This window comes from Acomys minous (genome assembly GCF_964271855.1).
Source record: "Acomys minous genome assembly, chromosome: 20".
Taxonomy (NCBI): Eukaryota; Metazoa; Chordata; class Mammalia; order Rodentia; family Muridae; genus Acomys; species Acomys minous.
In genome coordinates, this window is record NC_140502.1 from 5,993,871 (window position 1) to 6,011,331 (window position 17,461).

General features: G+C 38.6%; 1 protein-coding gene across 1 annotated transcript; it reads left to right on the plus strand.

Annotated features, from left to right (window-relative positions):
* Positions 1 to 1,742: 1,742 nt before the first annotated feature.
* LOC311590835 (vomeronasal type-2 receptor 116-like) lies at positions 1,743 to 13,182 on the plus strand (the record flags this gene model as incomplete). The annotated part of the gene is made up of 6 exons (XM_084770096.1): positions 1,743 to 1,951; positions 5,056 to 5,347; positions 5,707 to 6,513; positions 7,080 to 7,307; positions 9,058 to 9,181; positions 12,281 to 13,182. 6 exons carry the CDS (start codon positions 1,743 to 1,745, stop codon positions 13,180 to 13,182), a joined length of 2,562 nt encoding a protein of 853 aa, XP_084626222.1.
* Positions 13,183 to 17,461: the final 4,279 nt, after the last annotated feature.

The window sequence follows — 17,461 nt, forward strand, 5'->3', positions numbered from 1 at the left end:
TCATAATGTTCTACTTGTAGGCTTCTAGGACCCTCTGGATCCTTCCTCTTTGCCATTCTCCCATGATTCTCTCATCTAGAGTCCCACTAGAATGTCCTCCCCTCTGTCTCAGTTTCCTGGTAAGTGAAGGCTTTCATGGGCCATGCTCCTTGGGCTAATATGCACAAAACCATAGAACGTTGTTTCCCCAATTTAAAGAAACAGATGCCTATAAATATACAAGAGGCCTCAGAACACCAAGTAGAGTAGACCAGAAAAGATAAAACGCCCACCACATATTAATCAAATTTCTAAATGTACAGAACAAAAAAATTGTAAGAGGCCAAGAAAAAGACCAAGTAACACATAATGCCAAACTTATCAGAAACACACCCAACTTTTCAGCATAGACCATAAAAGCCAGAAAAGCCGAGGCAGATGTTTTCCAAACCTGGAGAGTCCACAGATGCCAGTCCAGTTTACTGTACCCAGCAAAAAATTTTAATAACCATAGATGGAGAAAACAAGATATTTCACAACAAGAACAAATTTAAATAGTACCTACCCACAAATACAGCCATACAGAAGATACTAGAAGGAAAACTCCAACCGAAGAAGATCATAATCCTTTTTATTGTTGTTTCACCTGAATTTTGTTCACTTTGCTCATCCATCTTTTTCATAGAGGACTCTGTTTATTTTGAGGTCATCCTTTCATTACCATTTCACAATATACAGTCCATTCATTGCCATAAACTCCTAGTGGCTAGGAAGCAGATCCCTGATGAGAATAGCTTTCCTTAGTATATTAGGTGAAGGCATACACTGTGATGCCTGTAAATTATTATGTATTTTTTTCAGAACTGAAAAGGATTTCTCACACACTCTAGTGTTTTCAGAGCAGGGTAAGCAGTGGGTGAACACACTACTCTAGACACAGGGATGGATCACAAGGCACCTCTACTCAAAGACTAACGCAAGATGAAAGAAAAGAGTAGAAGTGGAGTTCAAGCCTCAGAATATAAAGAAGGGAACTTGATTTTTTTGTCTGAAATTAAGTAAATGAGGAGGACATCAGGACCATTGGTTTTTTCAAAGTGAGAAATAAGCTGATTCTGCTGGGTGAAGACCTCATACTGTTTTGCAGATACAGATTTATGTATCATAAAAATTCTGAAACACTCATAGTCAATAGGAAGAGTTAATTCCCCTGATTGACTTTGGTTTGGAAAAGCATGTTCCACTTATTTTTCCTGTGTATGCATGGCATGGGTACTTTCAGTCTTTTCCCCAATCACCTACCATGGCAACCTCTGATGTGGCTTGTTTTCATCAGCCAAAGTTGTGAAGTTTCTTACTTCAAACTCTGCCAAAATAGCCCAACTAGAATCTTGATCCCCGAGCTCTTGTCGTCCATCTTCTTTGCTGAAGTAATGGTGCTTGTGCCTAGGGAAGAAGATTCAAAACATATTTTCCCACTTGTTTTTAAGCAGAACACAGGGCCTCAGATGCAGAGCCTAAGGGAACAAAGAGTTTCAGAACTCTCCATGAAAGTGGATGAAGTACCAGAAGGAACTTGGTGTGATTATCGTAACTGCTGCACTCATTAACAAAGTTGAGGCACACACATGTTCACAAGCACTTGGGCTGAATATATTCCTGGTGGGCATTGTGAGATCTGTATCTACCAAAACAGACACAGTTTTATAAAGATAACTGTTCCACACCATTCTCATGGCTGGGCATATACTTGTGTTGATAGGATGTTCTGGATTTTGACCTTTGCGCTGCTATATGTTTCCAATTTTGTTGGTTCCTTTACTGACAATGACTGCTATGTAACAGTCAAGGATGGATTTTCCCGTGAAGGAGATGTGAACGTTGGTGCATTTTTCCCTCTTCATACTTACTACACAAGAAAAAACGTTCTTGTTATGACAGCAACACACTATTTCCAGGACGTTCTTATTCAGTAAGTACAATTATTCATTGTAATGGCTCAGAATTCTTCTAACTTCAATGATATAAAAATTAAAACTGTTTTCCACAGTCACTTTCCATTCTCAAGTATAGTCGGGTATATTACCAAATGTGTCCTCTTTCAAAGGAAAAGTGATCATTTTCATGTTATTCATTTTGCTTTCTATACATGTTATTGGAACAACGTGATCTTCATTTTTCATGCTTGTAGTGCCAGATAATTTGAATATTTTCATGTTATTATTTCAGAGCATGGATAAGTGAGTGGTACTTCTGGGGCTTTCTTCAAGTCCAATGTGATCTTGTCAGAAGACAGGATGCCCCTGAATCAAAAGTCTCCTAAGTGCCCAGAATGGGGCTAAAGTGAAGAATAGTAGCTATGTTACATACAGCTGATTTCACAAGAGGCCTATCATCATTAAATTTTGGGGACACGTTCTTCTTTACACATATAGTTTTCTATCTCATTTATTTGCATCTCAGTATTTCTTTGCTAATCCTTTTGCATTGTCAGACAGATTTTATAAATGGTTATAAGTTTCATTGTGTTTCCTTGGGTATATAGATGCATATATTAATATGCCTTTTATAGGAGAATGGACCCTTAAGACTTATTTTAGCTTTTCTGAAATATGCAAATCTAAGGAATAACATCAGAAAATTATGATTTCCATAGAAAAGAACATTAATAACAAATGTTCAAGTGTGTCGCTTTATAGAGGAAATAAAGTGTGCTGGTCCAATACAGACATCCCATATCTCTAAAGATAAATTAAAAACTCCCTGAGATAGAGCAATTGGACTTGGAAATATATTGACACATGAAAAATTGGTATAAAAATAGTAGGAAAATATAGTTATGAAGGTGAATTGTACTCTGAGTGACATAACTGTGTATTTGTTAAAACTTTGGTGGGGTGTAAAGTGAAAATTCAGGAACTGTGGTGGAAGAAATATGTTCAGATGTAAAAGAAAATCCGATATTTGTTGGTGATGACACATTTAAACCAATTTTTAGACTAAATACTATTTTGAAACTAACATAGTATAGATGCCCCAAATCCAAAATTTTATATGTAAATGCAAATAATCTGTAATTCAGTGCAGTAACTCAAGACAGATTGTGTTTCTTGAGGATTATATTTTATTTCAATAAGATCACAAACTTGTCTCATAGGCCTAGCAGAGTGGGGACTTTGGATGCTGGGTGGAGCCCCTTTTAGTTCATCATAGCTGATGTGTCAGTTACTCTCCTTTTCCTTGCTCTTTACTCTCATGAGCTCAGGCACCGATGTACATCTGTATTTTCTCTATATCAAGCAACAAGCCCATATGTGGAAAGATCACACTTTTTGTTTCCCATGAGCGATGACTGTCTTTCTTGTCCTAGATGAATGAAAGGATTGTATTCTATAAGTATTATTCAACATTTTATATAGCCAAAAATAAAATCTAAATAGTCCATGAAGGGAAAACAATGTTTTTGCTATGAGAGATTAACAATCTCTTAACACCAAACATTTTTCTGAACATACACAAACAAATTTGTGCTATATTTTTTTTCTGGAATAAAAATATATTACCTCTCAACTTGATATTTTGGCCCTGTTTCAGTTCCTGTACTTACTTCTTTCAGTGATGGATCTCCTCAGTTTGTTTTTTATCCCCATGGTATTTCATCACAGCAATTGTAACCATAATAAAAACACCAAACAAACTCTTTCTTCCCAAGTTCCCTCTCTATGCCAAACACCTCCTTTCAGGACTATGAGATGCAGACAAGAAATATAAGGCATCCAGCTGAGTAACAGCTTGATGTCTCCATGTTTTGTAATTCAAGGTTGTAGCATCCAGAGTAATAGATTCTTACCACCAAGTTCTGCAGGATCCAACCTTGTCCCTTTCTGATATATATTCTAGCGATTGAATATGAAAGATATATATGATATTTGACATTCTTAATGTGACTCAGATGGTTATTCTAAATGTATACAAGTTCACAAAGATGTCCAGACTCGACTCCACATCTGGTCAGTTTTGGAGCCTGGTGTTTTTGATTTGAGAATTCTTTGTAATAGATTTTTTTAATGTAAAATCTTTGTATTGCTAGTCTCTGCATTCCTGTTTTAGTCTTTGTAGCCAGTCACACTGCTCCTAAATGTTGTGTTTTTCTTGATTTCACTCTGCTCGGTGCAATTGCATCCTTACTTATTAGCTTTAAATTATGACATGTGTAGCATCTATTGTTTTGTTTTCTTTCATGTGAAGTTTCTAGACAAATCCATTAAGGGTAAAAGAAGCACAACCTCTGAGTATGCAAATTGAAAGCCTCAGTAGCCTCTAGGAAAACGGGTATAGAGGAGGGAAGGAAACATTGCAATGTTCTTTTAGCCATCGTGCAAGCCAGATATGTCACACCACCAGTTACTCTATGGGAAAAAGTTTTAAAAAAGGAATATGAGAGCACAATGAATCAGAGATGCAAACAAGTAATGAGGAAAAAAACCCAACCCAAACCATAATAAATAGCAATGTGCTTAAAAGTTCAGAACGTAGCAGAAAAATTCTATATTTAAAGATTTCTATTCTTTTCAAGTATGTATAATGTAGAATTAATTTCTTTCTCTATAGCTCTTTCCTAAATATAACTTCATGGTGGTTCAATAAAATCCTGGAAAAGTCTTTGTATGAAATATTTTTATATCCACCTGAAGAACAATTTAATGCATATAACTTCAGGGAAACTGTTTTCTGAACAGCACACTTGACACTAAAATGAAATGGGATTGTGTAGGTGTCTTTTAGCATCCTACAGAGTGCATGTCCTTTCCTCACCATGTTATTATTAGACAGATGAAGAGTTGCCTACCAGCTGAGTGCAGGGGCCGAGACTGTAATACATTAGTGTTATTATTCTAGATCTTACCTGATCCTATCTACTTAAAATATTCATGCTAATTCAAGTCACTCATGATATGATGTTAAAGTAATTATATTACAGGAACATTGGCATTTGAATTATAATAGCCATTTCACCAGATATTAAGGTTTATGTTCTTTGTCTTCCTCCTGTATACTTTTATGAAATCTGTGCAGGTATAAATTGAAGAACTACCGTTTTGTTCTGGCCTTGGTGTTTGCCATTGAGGAGGTCAACAGAAACCCTCATCTTCTACCCAACACAACTCTGGGCTTTGATCTCTACAATGCTACACCTTATGAAATGAGTACCCTTATTCCTCCCATTTATTGGCTTACCAGGACAAGGAAACCCATGTTTAATTACAAATGTGTAAGGAAGAGAATGTCACCTGCTGCACTCACAGGAACATCAATGACCATATCTGCACGGATAGGGAATCTGTTACAACTTTACAAAGTACCTCAGGTGAGGACTCGGGTGTGGAAAATAGGAATCAAGTATCCTTTATTTTTGGACAATATTGGCTGTCTTAAAATGTTAAATAGGGACAATTGTAGAAAACAACTATCAAAGGAAAGTGTGAAGTACTTGATGGATCCACATTTACAGTACTTGAAAGAGAAAGGAAGGAAAAGTAGATGAGACCATCTAGTCACTGAAACTGAATACATGTCAGTAATTTCATTTTGGAAAATTCTATATTGTGTTTTATTTTTAAAATATGACAAAATATCTTAATCCTGACTGTTGACACTTGTTTATTCAGAACTGATATTGTGTTTGATGCCAATGCTCTTCCTCTGGTTTCCATTTTTTTCCTACAGCTCACTTTTGGGCCATTTGATCCTGCCTTAAACAACCCAGATCAGTTTAAATTCCTCTACCAGATGGCCCCCAAAGACACTTCTCTGCCACTTGCTATAGCTTCTTTGATGTTTCATTTCAACTGGTCCTGGGTTGGTGTGATCCTTCCAGATGACCACAGAGGGACTCTGTTTCTCTCAGGGTTGGGAGAAGCTATGGAGAGTAAGGACATCTGCATAGCCTTTTTGAAAATGATCCCTGGCACCTGGAATTCATTTTCCAGTGCAATATGGAATAATCTGGTGAATATTCAGGGATCAACGGCAAATGTAATAGTTATTTATGGGGACATTGCTTCTTTACAAGGTTTAATGCGACACATTTTGCAACTGTTAGTGACATGGAAAGTCTGGATCTTGAACTCTCAGTGGGATGTTGATGAAGATTCTGATTATTTCATGATAGAGTCGTTTCATGGGAGTCTCATGTTTTCACACCACCATAAAGAGATGGTTGACTTCACAAATTTTGTTCAAACAGTTAATCCCTACAAATACCCAGAAGACATTTATCTTCCTAAGTTTTGGCATTTGTTCTTCAAGTGTTCATTTTCTGAGGTTGATTGTCAACTTTTGGAGAACTGCCAACCCAATGCTTCTTTGGAGTTACTGCCCAGACACCTTTTTGACACAACCATGAGTGAAGAGGGTTATAATATATATAATGCTGTGTATGCTGTGGCCTACAGTCTCCATGAGATGAATCTTCAACAAGTAGAGATACAACCAAATTCTAAAGGAGAAGGAATGGAATTTTTCCCCTGGCAGGTAATATCTTTTATTATGTATTGTAATATCAGAAATATGATATCTTATTATATAGCTTTTTATTCTCTAAGTCATTCATTTTGGGCATCATAGCTTTTAGAATCTCTTGCCAATAAGCAAGGATGTACTCTTCAGAACAGAGGCAGGAGCAGTAGATACTTAAGGGTAAATATGTTTCTGGGCACTACTGCAGGGTTATGGAGGATCACTTTAAAGTTAGCATAACACTTCAGGACCCTCATGTTGAGAGTGGAAGGGCTAAATATATTCCAAATGTTTCTGAGATTCGTTAGTTTTCCAAGAATTTTGAATCAGCTGAATCCAGACAACTTGCGGTCTTGATGACTTAGCTGTGTTTATTTCAATGATTTATCTTGAATAGAATGTGATTTTCAAATTTTAATGCATTATAATCCAAGAATCTTTCATTTAATCAGCCTCACGGATTCCTGTTTTAGAGAAGGTATTCGTTATAATGGGCTAAAAACATTAGATTCTTTGTATTATTTAAAAACGTTTTTATTACTCCCGTTGTACCTAAAACTCCATTCCTACATCTCTTTCAGTTCCTTCCTTTCCTCAAGAAAACCCTAGTCAACAATCACATGAGAGGTCACATAGTAATGGACGAGAGGAGAAACTTAGATTCACAGTATGACATCCTCAACTTTTGGGGTTTCCCAAAGGGTCTTGGATTAAATGTGAAAGTAGGAACTTTTTCTCCAGGTTCTCCCCTTGGACAACAGCTCTCTTTATCTGAGCAGATGATTCAATGGCCTACAAGGTTTACAGAGGTATGTAGAGGCTTTCCGCTATACTTTGAATGTTCATAAAAACAAGGAACAATTTTCAGGATGTAATGATCTTTGGACACTCACTCAGTACCAGCCAATATTCAGCAACAGATAAATTCTTCACTCAAAACAGACAACACACACCATTAACATCTTATTCTCTGGTTGATGAATGGAAAAATTTACTTTCACATTTTATTGATAATCACATATTTCTTTTGTTTTGTTTTAAAATTTTACTTAATTATTCACTTTATATCTCTATTGTAGCTGCTAATTCCTCTCTTTATTTCCCTCCCCTCTGTTCTTCCATCATCTCCCAATCTCCCTCCTCTGCCCCTCAGAAAAAGTAAATCACACCCTAGAGATCTGTTACAACACTTAGCAGGACTCTATCCATCCTCTTATGCAGTGTCCTAGTGAGAAAGCTGCATCACAGTGAAGTGATTGAAAGGCATCCAACTGAGAACTTATCAGATACAGCCCTGGTCCCATTTGTCGGGGACTCACATGGAGTCTAAGCTTCCTATGCGTATATAAGTATAGAAAGTTTAGGCCTAGTCCATGCCTGGTCCTTGGTTGTTCCTTCAGTCTCCTTTAGCCCCTCTGGGTCCAGGTTATTTGTGGCCATTGGTCTTCTTGTAGAGTCCTTTTCCCCTCCTGACTGTTCTGTCTCACACCACTCTTTGACAATACTCCCTTTGCTCTGCCTAATGTTTGGCTGTGAGTCTCGGTTTCTTTTTCCGTCTATTGCTAGTCAGATCCTCTCAGTGTCAGCCATGCTAGGTTTCTGTATGCAATCACAGAAGAGCATTGTCAATAGTGTCATGGGTTCTCTCTCTACCAAGGAGTGGTTCTTAGGTGGTCTAGGCATTACCCTGAACACATGCTTTTTATGCATTGAGTGTCTGTTATGTTATTGTCGCTGATACAAAACAATGATTTTTTTTATTTACAAATCCTAAGAAATGTCAGAGAAATGTAAGTTTAGATTTTTTATTTTGTCAGCCTCTAAAAAGTTAGGATGGCATGACAGATGTGTTTGTTCGTGTGTGTGTGTGTGTGTGTGTGTGTGTGTGTGTGTGTGTGTGTGTGTGTGTTATATTTGCTTTTCTAATTTGCGTAAATATTCAACAAAAGCCACGCACAGGTGAATAGGTTTGCCTGGCTGACACTGTGACCATGCTCTCTAAGATGGTAATAAAAACGTTTCAGGAGCCAGAGGAGGTGATGATGTCATGTTCATAGAGCAGAATCAGAGGTCAAAGAAATGTGTTTGTTTACCATCTATCTACTTTCCATTATTTCTGTGAGAGCAAACAATGAAAAACTGAATCCATTTTGTGATTTTTCTCTTCTTATAAATGTTTCTATATGCCCAATGATGTATTTCCGTGATGAATCCAAGACCTGTGAAGTAGTCAATCAACATTCTTAACTTCATTAATATAAAAGCTCTGCCTGGTTCCTAGTAAGTATGGAGACAGATTGAATTTGAAGTCATACATTGATGTTCTAGAACACTAGTTTAGCCACCTATTTTTAACAGTGGCTTCAAGTATTGAACTAACATTTAAACATGTGTGTTATGTAAGCCCCAAAGCTGCTAAAATTAGCAATACCAAAAAATTATTTTACTTGTAAGTGTAAGCATTTCCAAACCTACATTCAATTATACTCAGAAATACTCCATTTACTCAGATTTTTCACAAAAGTCCAAACACTTGTTAACAGCTTTCATTTCTCTTAGATTCCTCAGTCGGTGTGCAGTGAGAGCTGTAGGGTTGGGTTCCGGAAAACTGCCCAGGAAGGCAAGGCTGCCTGCTGCTTTGATTGCACTCCTTGTGCAGACAATGAGATTTCCAATGAGACAGGTAATTACAGGAATACTGACAACTTTCTAACCCATCTACAGGAGTCAGCGATAGCTAAGAAAATGGAATGAGACTGGAAAGAATTAGGATTTACTGTGTTGTTGCATTGCAGCCATTGATCCCTGAAGAGATCCACCTTATCCATGAATGACAGACTGCTTCATTTCACCATGAGCACAGTATGTTGAGCACCATTTTTTTTTTTTGTATTTTCAAAGCATGCTCGTCACATGTAGGATTCACTTAAAGTTTGGAATTCTCACATCTTGTTCATGATTTCTCCCAATCAATGATTTTCTTTCTTTCTTTCTTTCTTTCTTTCTTTCTTTCTTTCTTTCTTTCTTTCTTTCTTTCTCTCTCTCTTTCTTTCTTTGTTTAATACAGCATTTGATTGGAGAGTTTGTTTGATATCTTCAGTACATGTATTTTATATCTTTCCTGATTAACTTTCTTTTGTTTACCAGAAAATATATTATTCAAGAATATAATTTGTTCTTTTTAAGTCTTTCCCTTTTTTGTTTTTGTTTTTCTAAAATTCATTTATTTATTAATTCATTCATATTTGATCTCAATTGTTATCCCTTCCCTTCTATCCTCCCATTCCTCCCTCCATCCAGCTTTCACCTTACTCCCCTCCCCTATGACTGTGACTGAGGGGGACCTTCTCCCTCTGTATATGCTCAAAGCGTATAAAGTCTTTTCTTGGTAGCCTGCTATCCTTCTCCTGAGTGCCATCGGTCCTCCCCATCAAGGGGACCTGGTCAAATGCGGGGCCCCAGAGTTCGTGTGAACGTCAGTCCCAACTCTTCACTCATCTTAGAGAGTGACCTGTCCTTTGGCTAGATTTGGGGAGAGGTTCCATATTTACTGCACGTATTGTCCTTGGTTGGTTCCATATCTGTGCAGAACCCCTGGGTCCAGATCTGTCCACCATAATGTTCTACCTGTAGGTTTCTAGGACCCCCTGGTCCTTCTATTTCCCCATTCTCCCATACTTCTCTCATCTAGAGTCCCATAAGTATGTCCTCACTTCTATCCCACTTTACTGGTAGGTTCAGACTTTCATGGGACATGTCCCTTGGACTAGTGTCTAGTTTAAGTGAGTATATATCATTTGAGTCTTTCAGTTTGTGGGTGAACTCACTCATTATGATCATTTCTAGTTCAATCTATTTGTCCACAATTTTTAGGAATTCCTTGTTTTTTTATTATTTTTTTATTTTTTATTGAAAAATAAAATCATTCATGTTACATCTCATTTGCTATCCCATTCCATACATCCTCCCATTCCTCTCTCCCTCTCACTTTCACCCCATTCCCCTTCCCTATGACTGTGACTGAGGGGGACCTCATCCCCCTGAATGTGATGCTAGGGTATCAAGTCTCTTCTTGGTAGTCTGTTATTCTTCTCCTGAGTGCCATCAGGCCTCCCCATCAAAGGGTACAATGGCAAATATGGGGCACCAGAGATAATGTGAAAGACAGTCCCCATCTCTACTTAACTGTGGAAAATGTCCTGTCCATTGGTTAGATCGGGGTAGGGGTTTGATGATGACTGGACATATTGTCCTTGGTTGGTGCCATAGATTGAGTAGAACCCCTGGGCCCAAGTCCACCCATCATAGTGTTCTTCTTGTAGGTTTCTAGGACCCTCTGGTTCCATCTATTTCCCTATCTCCTATATTTCTCTCACTTAGAGTCCCAATAGGATGGTCTTACCTCTATCCCATTTTCCTTGTAATTGAAGACTTTCATGAGACACTTCCCTGGGATAGTGTCCATTTATAAGTGAGTATATACCATTTGACTCTTTCTGCTTCTGGGTTGACTCATTATGATCATTCCTAGTTCAATCTATTTGTCCACAAATTTCAAGTATTCTTTGTTTTTAATAGCTGGGTAGTATTCCACAATGTAAATGTACCACAGTTTCTTTATTCATTCTTCTACTGAGGGACACATAGGCTGTTTCCATGTTCTGGCTCTTATGAATAAGGCCGCTATGAACATGGTTGAGCATATGTCCTTGTTGTGTGCTGGAGCATCCTCTGGGTATCTTCCGAGGAATGGAATAGCTGGGTCTTGAGGATACCCTATTTCCTATTTTCTGAGATATCATCAGATAGATTTCCAAAGTGGTTGTACTAGTTTGCATTCCCACCAGCAATGAAGGAGTGTTCCTTTTTCTCCACATCCTCACCAACATATGGTATCACTTGAATTTGTAATCTTAGCCCTTCTGATGGGTGTAAGATGGTATCTCAGACTCAATTTGATTTCCATTTTTCAGTTGACTAAAGACATTGTCTGTCCTTTTTTTTGAACACAGACTTTTATCACACTATATAATCGGAATCAATTTCCCCCTCCCTCTGTCTCCCTAATCCTCCCCACATCCTCTATGACCCATATCAACTCCTTATCTATCTCTCATTAGAAAATAACAGGAAAACAGGCCCAAGAAGGAAATGTTAAGAGTTGAACATTTGGGTATTCTTTTTTATTACCTAGAAATATTTCAAGAATTCTCTCCCTATAAGTTAAAACATGGTATATCTATATGTACCAATAAACTATGAGTGAATGACTTAAAATTCAAAGATATAATGGCATTTATTATTTCAATATCATTCATAGTATGAACCAAAATAGTGTACACAAAGGAGTTTATGGAAATAAGGAAATATGTGACCCTATGCATAGAACACCATATACGAAATGAGTTTCAAATATTATTGTCTATATTGTAATACATACACAAATATATATGTACAGAGTCTCATGATTTTAAAAAGGTAATGTTTGAGTGAAGTCATGTTTTTACTGTATTATCCTGTAAATTTATGATTTATAAATTAGATGCAAATTTAGGGGAAGGATCCAAAGGTAAGGAAAAAAACATTGGGTTGCTTTCATTTTTGTTAACATAGATAATGAAGGCTGCATAGATGTGAAATTATTCACAGACTGTTAAAATTTTCAGAAACAATAAAAGAAAGGCGAGTCAAAAAGTATTTCAATAAGCTAAGGCTGTGTAACAACTTATAGCGAAGGACAAATCCTGAGGATTGATTCACAGTCACCTTCCTTTCTGAACAGATATGGATCAGTGTGTCAAGTGTCCAGAAAGTCACTATGCAAACTTGGAGAAGAACCACTGCCTCCAGAAATCTGTGAGCTTTTTGGCCTTTGATGACCCCTTAGGTATGGCTCTCACCGTGACAGCACTGTGCTTCTCTGTACTCACAGCTATGGTTCTTGCAGTCTTTGTAAAGCACAGAGACACACCCATTGTCAAGGCCAATAATCGGGCTCTCAGCTACACCCTGTTATTGACACTCATTGTCTGTTTCCTCAGTTCTTTGCTCTTCATTGGAAAGCCCAACACAGCCTCGTGCATCCTGCAGGAGACAGCATTTGGAGTTTTGTTCACTGTGGCTCTCTCCACAGTGTTGGCCAAAGCTATTACAGTAGTTATTGCATTCAGGGTCACTGTTCCAGCTAGAATGGTGAGGTGGCTAATGGTATCAAGAGCCCCTAATTTCATCATTCCCATGTGCACTCTGATTGAACTTGTTCTCTGTGGGATCTGGCTGCTTACCTCTCCACCCTTCATTGATCAAGATGCTCATGCTGAACATGGCCGCATCATCCTTCTGTGCAACAAGGGTTCAGCAGTTGCCTTCCACTCTGTCTTGGGGTACCTGTGCTTCTTGGCACTTGGGAGCTACACCATGGCCTTCCTGTCCAGGAATCTGCCCAACACATTTAATGAAGCCAAGTTTCTGTCATTCAGTATGCAGGTATTCTTCTGTGTCTGGGTCACCTTCCTCCCTGTCTACCACAGCACGAAGGGGAAGGTCATGGTGGCTATGGAAGTTTTCTCTATCTTGGCTTCCAGTTCAGCACTCCTTGGCTTGATTTTTGTCCCCAAGTGCTACATTATTTTGTTAAGGCCAGATAAGAACTCCTGTGTTGACATCAGGCATAAAATCCATTAAAAAAGAATGAGTCAGTTAAAATTTAGTTAAAGATTAATATCAATCTATTTTGACACATTAAAGACAATGGTTGAAACAAGTACCACACCATTCTATATCTCCTATTTAGGTATAACGAGATCAGACTATGAGGCTTCATAAGTCCTCATTCAATTGTACTAATGTCCCTTTTCACTGGAACCATTACTCTTTTTATATTTAAAATCCATGCTCTACTTTTTTCTGGAAGAAAGTTTTACTATATATATTTTGTTATCCTTCAGTCCCTTAATACAACAGTGTGGAATAAACCGTGGGTATGTTCCTTTCCCTGCCTACAAAGTTCTGGTAATTAAGATGTGGCCTGACATTCAGACAGGTTATATTGATTTGATCCTTCACTGATTAATACATATTAAATTTCATATAAATTTAAAAAATTTTTGTGCAACAGAAGGTTCCATTATGCTCTACTGCCTAAATTGTAAATTATGACAACAAATTGTTTCTCAAGCATCAATTGTATGGATTCTTTTGTGTCAGTGATTTTGAGAATAAATTTCATGATATAAATTGCATTTCGAATCTCCTATTTTCATATTTCAATATTTTGTTACATGAGGAGAACAATGAAGTCTCCTATTTTACAGTTCCACAGTGGATGCATGTTTGTAACTTGTAGATTTCTAGAGATATGGAGATAAGAAATTAGATGTGAGTGATTGTTCAGGTAGTTCATGAGTTGTTATGAGTACAATTCATTGGAGCAGAGGCAAGCCGTGTGAGCAAAAGACATTACAGAAGATGGAATTACTAAAATTCTGCAGAAGAGCATTTATTCTTCACTGTAATAAACTGAGTGTTTTTATTTTTGTTTTTTTACTTTTATTGAATGTCTATGATCTTCACATATGCACCAAAATCCCTCTCCTCTCCCCATCCCCTCATATCTGCCCTCTGCTTTGCATGTTCTCCACAGTAAAAGAAAACAAACAAACAAACAAACAACAAACAAACAAACAAACATCTTGTAACAGAAGGTGTAGTATATCATGCAGTATAGACATTTGTCCACATATCTTTACTTTCAAACCTTCATTGCTATGAGTCATGGGTCTGATTTCAGGCCTACAATACCATTACTGGATCCTCAGTGGGACTGCTGTGAGAAATTTCATTGTTGCTGTGTGTCATGTCGAGGATATTCTTTTTTTTTTTTTTATACATTTTTATTAATTTATACATATTACATCTCAGTTGTTAGCCCATCCCATGTATCCTCCCATTCCTCCCTTCCTCCCACTTCCCCCCTACTACTCCCCTCCCCTCCCCTAAGTCTGTGTGTGAGGGGGACCTCCTCCCCCTGAATATGCTCATATGGTATCAAGTCTCTCCTTGGTGACCTATTATCTTTCCTCTGAGTGCCACCAGGCATCTCCGTCCAAGGGACATGTTCAAATATGGGGCACCAGAGTTTGTGTGAAAGTTAGATCTCTTTCTCCACTCAACAGTGGAGAATGTCCATCGGCTAGTCCGGGTAGGGGTTCAAGGTTTTTACTGCCTATTTTTTCCTTGGCTGTCGCCACAGTTTGCAGAGGACCCCAGGGCCCAGACTCGCCTATAGTTTTCCAGGACCCACTGGATCCTTCCATTTCCTCTTTCTCCCAGGCTTCTCCCACCTAAAGTTTCAGTAGGATGTCCTCCCCTCTTACCCACTATTCTGGTAGGTACAGTTTTTCATGGGGACGTACACCTTGGACTAGTGTCTCGATATAAGTGAGTATATACCATTTAGCTCTTTTTGCTTCTGTGTGAACTCACTCATTATGACAATTTCTAGTTCAATCCATTTGTCCACAAATTTTGGAAATTCCTTGTTTTTAATAGCTGAGTAGTATTCCATAGTGTAAATGTACCACAGTTTCTTTATCCATTCTTCTATTGAGGGACACGTAGGTTGTTTCCAAGTTCTGGCTATTATGAATAAGGCAGCTATGAACATGGTTGAGCATATGTCCCTGTTGTGTGGTAGTGCATCCTCTGGGTATATTCCAAGGAGTGGAATAGCTGGGTCTTGAGGAAGCCCTATTCCCATTTTTCTGAGAAAGCACCAGATAGCTTTCCAAAGTGGTTGTACTAGTTTGCATTCCCACCAGCAATGCAGGAGTGTTCGTCGAGGATATTCTTAATCTTTGAATATGCAAGTCCATCTCCTTCATGTGTTCTAGCAGGTCATACATGGGGTCGATGCTGGAGTGAGGATGACTCAGAGCCCCGGAGCACAGTCTGATTCCTTGTCCTCAGGGCAGAGCCTACACATACTCCTGTGTCATCATGGCAGGGCCTGCTCTCTCACTTCCTTCTCTTCAGGGCAAGGACCACTCTCCTGTTCCCATGTTGTCAGGGCAGGGCTAGCTCACCTGCTCCCATGTCATCAGGGCAGGCCCCATTCTCTCAATCCCCTATTCTCAGGGCAGGGCCAGGTCTCCAACTCCCATGTTATCATGGAAGGGGCACTTGGTATCATGGCATGGCTGGCTCTAGAGCTCCCGTATTATCAGGGCAGGGCTGGCTCTCTTGCTCCCATGTCAGGGCAGTGACAGCTCTCCTGCTTCCTTTCCATTTGACAGAATTTTTGCTTTCCTTCAAGGCATGGATGGCCTCCTACTCCTCTGTGTACTTAATATGAGGGTCATCAAACAGGTGGCAAGTAGAGGCCCCTCAAAGTCCTTGTTTCACTACTGTATGACCCCACCATATGAAGTTTCCTTAGTACAATGTTTATTATCTTATTTTGTGGCCTGGTAAGGCTGCCCTGCCAGTGGAAGCGATCAAATATGGGCACCAGGGTCTGTGACAGAAATAGCTCTGCATCTCATCCTAGGAAGCCTCATGGAAACAGATCTGCCCATTGGCTACATCTGAACAGGAATGTATGTTTTCACCATGACTTGTCCTTGGGTGGTGCATCAGTCTCTGAAGGTGCCCTGAGTGCAGATTTTTTTCTTTGCTGGTTTCCCTGTGAAGATCCTGTCCCCTCTTGGTTTCTTCCCCCACTCTCATATAATGCCCATTGCTCTACTGTGTGTCTTAGCATCTGCATTGATGCACTGCTGGGTGGAATCTTTCAGAGAACATCTATATTAGACTCCCACTCGGTTCACTGTCTTTAGCCTCTTACTATATCTACTCTATTTGCCTTTCTAAATGTGAATCAAGCCACATCCCTAGGGACTTCCTTGTTATTTAGTTTCATTAGGTCTTTGGATTGTATCACAGATATTCTGTGATGTACAACTATAACTATAACTATAAACATAAATATAAATATAAATATATCTGCTTATATGGAAGTTTATACAATGTGTGTCTTACTGGTTTAGGGTTACCTCACTGAGGATGATCTTTTCTAGTTCTATGCATTTGCCTGAAAATTTCAAGATTTCCTTCATTATAATGAGGAGCAATATGTAAATTTACCATAGTTTCTTTATCCATCCTTTGGTTGAGGGAAGTCTTGCTTGTTTTTAAATTCTGGCTATTATGGATAAAGAAGGTGTGAATATAGTTCAGCAAATGTCCTTGTTGTATGGTAGAGTGTCTTCTGCATGTATACCAAGGAGTGGTGCAGCTAAGTATTGAGGTAGAGTTATTCCCAATGTTCTTAGAAGATGCCAGATTGATTTCCACTGTTGTTGTGCAAAGTTGCATTCCCATCTGCAATGGATTTGTGTTCCCCTTTCTCCACATCCTCACCAGTATATGCTGTCACTTGAGTTTTAATCTTAGCCATTCCAACAGGAGTAAGATAGACTCTCAGAGTTGTTTGGATTTGCACTTCCTTGATGAATGAGGACATTGATCATTTCTTTCACGGTTTCTCTACTATTTGACATTCCTTCTGTTGAGAATTCTCTTCATAAGTATGTATCCCATTGTAATGTGATTATGTGGTTTGGTGGTGTTCAGTTTCATGAGTTTGGATATTAGCTTTCTTTAGTATGTATGGTTGGTCATGACTTTTGCATGTGTTTAGGTGTTGTATTTTTTTCCTATTACAGTTTCCTTTTCTTTCTAGAAGCTTTTAAGTTTCATGAAGTCCCATTTATTACTGCTTGATTTTATAGCCAGGGATGTTGATGATCTGTTGAAAAAAGTTGTCTCCTGAGGGATCCAAGATGATGGTACTGACCACTCACTGCATCTGATTGGTAGGGCAGAGCCTAGGGACTGGGCTGGGAACTACAAACTACAAGACCTGAGGAGCCATTGGTGAGAGCAGTCCACAAGGTGCAGAGCA